This window comes from Pecten maximus, chromosome 1, assembly GCF_902652985.1.
Source record: "Pecten maximus chromosome 1, xPecMax1.1, whole genome shotgun sequence".
Classification (NCBI taxonomy): domain Eukaryota; kingdom Metazoa; phylum Mollusca; class Bivalvia; order Pectinida; family Pectinidae; genus Pecten; species Pecten maximus.
This window is the reverse complement of record NC_047015.1, coordinates 17,942,952-17,949,573: the sequence shown is the minus strand read 5'-3', so window position 1 is coordinate 17,949,573 and position 6,622 is coordinate 17,942,952. Positions and strand designations below refer to the sequence as shown.

Genomic DNA, 6,622 nt, shown 5'->3' with positions numbered 1-6,622 from the left:
CGTCGCATCACGGGCCTAACAACACATGTATGGTTTTTGTTGTAATACAATATAGTCCGTTGTATTAAACTGGGGGAAATCTAAATGATATCCTTTTACTGCATAAAATAACAAAAACACTAAGTGACATTGTTAAGCTATTCAAATAGACGGTTGTCAATACAAAATATAAAAACTCAAACATTTTGAATTATTTTTATATTTCTTTGAAATATTCTTCCGCATCTAAGGGAAATAACTCTTCAAATATGATAATAAGGTATCGCACTAACAAAATATTTAAAAAATAAATAAATGCAGGCTATCTTTTTGCATGTTATATAATTGTTAGAGCATATGCTATTTCTTTCTGAGAAGTGATCAAAGTAATTTCGCAAGATTAATGAATATTGGTAATTTCACAAGATTAATGAATATTGCCATGGTAATCCTAACTGACAATGGGATCATGTTAATATTACAGTAAGCCTTTGCATTGTTTGTACATGTACTGCATTGTACAGTAATCAATGTAAAATTACTGAAATGTAATAAGGTTTAGAAATACATACATTTGAAAGAAGTTGTTTATTGACAAGAGGCCCACTGGGCCTATATAATTCACCTGTTATGCAGTTTATGAAGATATTTTATTGGATGCATGTTTTCATGACAGTAATAAAATAGGTAATTGATGTGGATTTCAAAAAAATACCTCTTCTTTTTAGTATGAAATTTCCATATGTCAACTAATTTTCAAACCTGGCTGAAAACTTACTGATTATCAAGAAATTAGGTGAAGATTTCAGTAGATAATTACCCCGGCTGCCAAGGAACATTTGAAAGTATGTAATAATTTAAACACAAACATGTAAGAGCAGTGGGAAAATGCACAGCCAGATTGGGGTTCAAACCCGGGACCTCCAAACAGTACCAATTGAGCTTAACCTGGTTGCCAATGATCGACCCTGTCCAGTTCCATTACACACATAGCTATATATGGTAAAGATCATTCATCTGAACCTAATATTTAAAATCATCAGACTACTTATCAAACATCATTTCACACCTTAAAGTTGGGTCCAGGTGGTTCAATTACACTAAATTAATTAAGGTAATGTTGTAATGAAGTGCTATTAATTTTGTTAAATGAACAACCTTGATGCACTTTCATGGTCACATTGGTGTCAAAAGTATTTAATTGGAAATCTTTAGAATAACCATTCGAGTCTAGGATGCGATATTGGGTCAGTAGCATATTTGGATGAAAAGGCTTTTAAATAACTTTGACCCACTTCCGATGTCACATATATAGGTCAGATGTGTTAAAACAATTGAAATAGCAATGTTCAATGTATATCACATTCAAGGTCATATGGATCAAATGTGTTAAAATTATTAGATGAGATGAATTGAATAATGAAAAGTCATATGATATTTGGCAAATAGCAAACTAGGACAAAGGGTTATCACATTTGTTTAAATCATTAACCCTGATCCACATCTATCGTATAATGAATGAAGTAACTTTTGAATCACCAGCTGGAGGAAGGCCTAGGATCATGATATATTTAGGACAACAGCATCATGTTTGGATGAATATGGCTGGGCTTTTAAGTTTTGACACATTTGACCCAGATGGGAAGAGTAAGTGAGATTATATAATTGTACAAAGAACCACTTCTCCATCTACTTCAATATATATTTTTTTGTCAAAAGCTTTTTCTGTTGTAAAGTAGCATATTTTACATTATTTAACGTTGATCATTATAATTTCAACGTAATCTATGATATTAAATTTACCAAACTTCATGGCTAATTAATTACATTGTTGTTAGTATCCACTTCTCCTCATCTCAAAACTTTTTTTTTCTAAAGTAGGTTAGTGTATGTTAATTCTACATCATTTTTTAATTGTTCTGGAAATAACTCAAAACATCAATTACTTTTAATAAAGTATCTGTAACAAAACAACAAAAGCTTCATAGCAGATCCTGGTCTAAATAAGAATTTATTTACCACAAAGCTACAGTCATAGATATATATTTTCTAATAACACTACAACGAGCCCATGTTTACAATCAAGTTGGGACATTCAAAATAAGCCTTGATTATCACATACCTATGCTTGTGTTCACCGATACATATGATATACATTGCCTTACCGAGTCCTATAGTACATGAATGCTCAGGCAACACCATCATTTTGTTCACTATATCACACAAAGGTCAAGGTGACAGGTCTTTTTGAACCTAACACTATAGAACTTTCTAGAGACAGACAGTACCTAATTTTCACTCACATCCATTTCTGCAGCACAAACATATCACAGTTAAACAGCCCATTTGTTTATGGTATACAGTTTCATGCAGGTTACTTATTTAAACAAATGTATTTCATGGTGAACTTTCACATCATGGAATGGGTCACAATATGCTGCATTGCACAGCTGGCAAATAACACTTCTCTTTGTTAATCATTGTTTGAAAGAGAAATTATTTACACCTTTCTAGCTAGATTAATGTTTTAACAGGTTTGAGAACTTTGGTTTCTAGACACGATCAAGGTCTTAAGATCTGCAAAATCTAAGACACACCCATCCATGGATTCACTCTTCTACATCTTCATTCATCAACTCGGTTATAATCTCCTCATACACTCATCCATACACTCAACTAATGAGTAAATACATTGTAATCCATACACTTACCCATACACTCAAGTAATGAGTAAATACATTGTCATCCATACACTCACCCATACACTCATGCAATGATTAAATACATTGTAATCCATACACTCATCCATACACTCATGTAATGATTTTAAAAATACACTGTAAATTTTCTGTTTCTATCACACATAGCTAATACTTTAATTTTACATATGACACAAAACCATGATTGATATTCAGCAACAAATATAAAGAATTAAATTATCAAAGCTTTATACAGCACTAATATACATAGAAGGAATATTGACAACACAAGACTTGCTGTTTGTATAATAATGTTTGTATAAATAAAATAAAGGTACGTAAATAATTTAATATGCATATAGTTCCTTATCAGATCTTCCATAATACAAATCTCATATTTAGCGTAAGTATCATGTGATATATATATATATATAGAATGACTATCATAATTCACCCCTTGTCCGGGATAATTCAGTTGTCTCAAGTAGGGGTTAAAGATTCCAATTAAGGTATCATCTGCCACCTACACTAAATTTATATAAAGAAAGCAATATTCAAACAAGCTGCTTTCATGAAACAGGAAAATCTTTTTTTTTAATGTGATCAAATGTCAGACCAAGTATTCTGTAAAATAAAAGTTTTAAATCCTGGTATTAAATAGGACAGAAACTGCAGGCCATGGTTATACATTCACTTCCCATATGAGTATTTCTGCGTGGGCCACTGAGAATAGGTATTTACTGTCAGGTGAGAACTTAACAACAGTCACAGAGTCATTGTGGCCAGTGAAATCCTGGAAACTTCCTTCATAATAATCCATTAACTTCATCAGACGTTCTGAAAAGTTAAAACAGATAACAATAGAATGTGTTCAACAGGAATATTTTAGTTTATTTTTATGTAAGTAATACCATTTTATATATATATATATAATATATAAAAATTCACATTGATATGAATATGGCGATATATATTTTTTAGACAGAAACAGTTAATGCACTATACAAAGAATCAAGCTCATTCTCCTATTGAGTACCTGAGATCAGAACATGGTTATAAAAATACCAGACATATAATTGGACCCCTGACCCATTACACTCGCAAGTCATCATTGATGTACCATTAGACCCTGGAGTCATCATTGATGTACTATTAGACCCCTGAGTCATCATTGATGTACCATTAGACACTGGAGTCACCATTGGTTTACCATTAGACCCTGGAGTCATCATTGGTTTACCATTAGACCCTGAGTCATCATTGGTTTACCTTTAGACCCTGGCCTCATCATTGGTTTACCATAAGACACTGGAGTCACAATTGGTTTACCATTAGACCCTGGAGTCATCATTGGTTTACCTTTAGACCCTGGAGTCATCATTGGTTTACCTTTAGACCCTGGCCTCATCATTGGTTTACCATTACACCCTGAGTCATCATTGGTTTACCTTTAGACCCTGGCCTCATCATTGGTTTACCATTAGACCCTGGAGTCATCATTGGTTTACCATTACACCCTGGAGTCATCAGTTATTTACCACATGACTCCCGAGTCATCATGTGTGATGTATCATTAGACCCAGGAGTCATCACTGATTTACCTTTAGACCCAAGAAAATGGCTTATCATTATACTATCCCAGACTGGTGTGTAATTTATCATAGCCACAAAGGGAACTATTTAGTCCCCAGACTTACCATTGGCACCCAAAGCAATCAAGGAGGAGTTGGGGCTCATATCCATACATGTTGACCAATGTGTCAGTGCTGATGTTCGCACCACCTGTACAACACAATCATAACAATAAATGTTGTGAAGAGGCTTTTGTATCAAATTACATAGGAGAAAGGAATTCAGAGTATTGTAAACAAACACATCTGTGTAAATTTCACTTAATTTCTGAAAATCTGACAATTCATGCATGTTTAACATATGGCCTTTAGAAATCCTTGACCTATTCCTTAATAAGCACCTAAGGTTTTCCAATATCATATCACATTCCTCCCTGTACTGCAAGACAAAGGTGACAGATACCTTGCGCTGTGACAGACTGTAAAACTGCACATGCTTCTGACTACCATAGCCTGTGTAGACTATGATATCTTGCTCTTCTGGAGAAAATTTCGCAAGACTTGGGGGTAGGTCACCATATAAACCCTGGAAAATATCAAACATAATAACTAATTAAACCTGTGCCAGTAAAGCTTAGTATCATGATCTTTCTATACTTGTATGATTAGTGTATGTCAAATTGTAAAAGAATAAAAAAAAAAAAACAGAAATCTGACATCAGTTTGACTTACCTGATCTTGTTTGGAGATGACAGCACCATCTGGTGTGAAGGCTGGGGCTGGGAAAGTCAGCCAATCGACAAGTTCACAGAAATCCTTTGACCAGTCAGCTGACCAAACACTGACACGGCGGTCAGCACTCGTTGCCAGCCACAGTAGCGGGGCAGTGATACCTACATCTTGGTCCTGGAGTTACAAAACAAAAGGTCAGTTGTCAGAGTTTAATTAATAGCCTAACCATATTACAGGTGGGTAGTATATATACAAGTCTGTATCACACACAATTTATCTATCTAACAATACCATATTACAGGTGGGTAGTATATATACAAGTCTGTATCACACACAATTTATCTATCTAACAATACCATATTACAGGTGGGTAGTATATATACAAGTCTGTATCACACACGATATATATATCTAACAATAACATATTACAGGTGGGTAGTATATATACAAGTCTGTATCACATACAATTTATCTATCTAACAATACCATATTACAGGTGGGTAGTATATATACAAGTCTGTATCACACACAATATATCTATCTAACAATACCATATTACAGGTGGGTAGTATATATACAAGTCTGTATCACACACAATATATCTAACAATACCATATTACAGGTGGGTAGTATATATACAAGTCTGTATCACACACAATTTATCTATCTAACAATACCATATTACAGGTGGGTAGTATATATACAAGTCTGTATCACACACAATATATCTATCTAACAATACCATATTACAGGTGGGTAGTATATATCTATCTAACAATACCATATTACAGGTGGGTAGTATACATGTATATACAAGTTTGTATCGCACACAATATATCTATCTAACAATACCATATTACAGGTGGGAAGTATATATACAAGTATGTATCACATACGTTACATATATTTTGTTTTGTTTACCTGTTTGTCTGTGACATCAATATTGGTGATGGGGGCACCTTTATGGTCATTGATAACTCGGACAGTCATTCCAGTGGTGGGACTGCTGACCGCGATCAGGCCATCACTTCCTCCCGATATTATCATACGCCCTTAACAGTCAAATCAAGGCCATTGAATATTTAGGGCTTTATTTGTGATTTTCACAGATGTGATAATAACCTCAAACATGTCATGCTTCTACCATTTGTGAATACATTTGTGAGAACTCATTCTCTAGAAGTTGCCAAATTTTGTTAAAAGATCATTAGGCTACATGGGTTAATTGGTAAAAGAAATTTGCTGTAATTCTTCACTTTGTTGAACATTTTATATTCCATTGTTACTTATTTTCATGAACAATATACACATATATACCTCCCTCAACTTTATACCTACCATCAGAGGAGAAACTTATGGCAGTAACAGCAACAGCATGAGGGTGCATCTTCAGGATCATTTCCACCTTGTTGGGGTCAAACAGACGTACAGTGCCGTCACTGTACCCAGACACAATCTGAGGAAGCTGGTTGTTCTCCAGGTGTTGATGGGCCACCACCGGAGCCTCCTCCAGGTTGCTCACGGTTGTCATGGTGACAGTGTCTGGACCCGAGGGGGCAAAAGCAACACAGGTACAGGACTGAGAAACAGAAAAACAAACTGTGGCAAAATTTCAAATTAACCAAACTTGATTTACACTTA

General features: G+C 34.5%; 1 protein-coding gene across 1 annotated transcript in view; it reads right to left on the bottom strand.

The window, feature by feature from the left end:
* Positions 1-1,966: 1,966 nt before the first annotated feature.
* Positions 1,967-6,622, bottom strand: part of LOC117326724 (WD repeat-containing protein 90-like) — a 41,370-nt gene continuing 36,714 nt past the window's right edge. Inside the window, exons 37-42 of the mRNA XM_033883450.1 lie at positions 6,320-6,560; positions 5,903-6,033; positions 4,982-5,155; positions 4,713-4,835; positions 4,376-4,460; positions 1,967-3,515 (exon numbers count right to left, since the gene is read on the bottom strand). Of these exons, the coding sequence (XP_033739341.1) occupies positions 3,361-3,515; positions 4,376-4,460; positions 4,713-4,835; positions 4,982-5,155; positions 5,903-6,033; positions 6,320-6,560 (909 nt within the window). The 3' untranslated portion in view covers positions 1,967-3,360. The remainder of the gene's footprint in view (positions 3,516-4,375; positions 4,461-4,712; positions 4,836-4,981; positions 5,156-5,902; positions 6,034-6,319; positions 6,561-6,622) is intronic.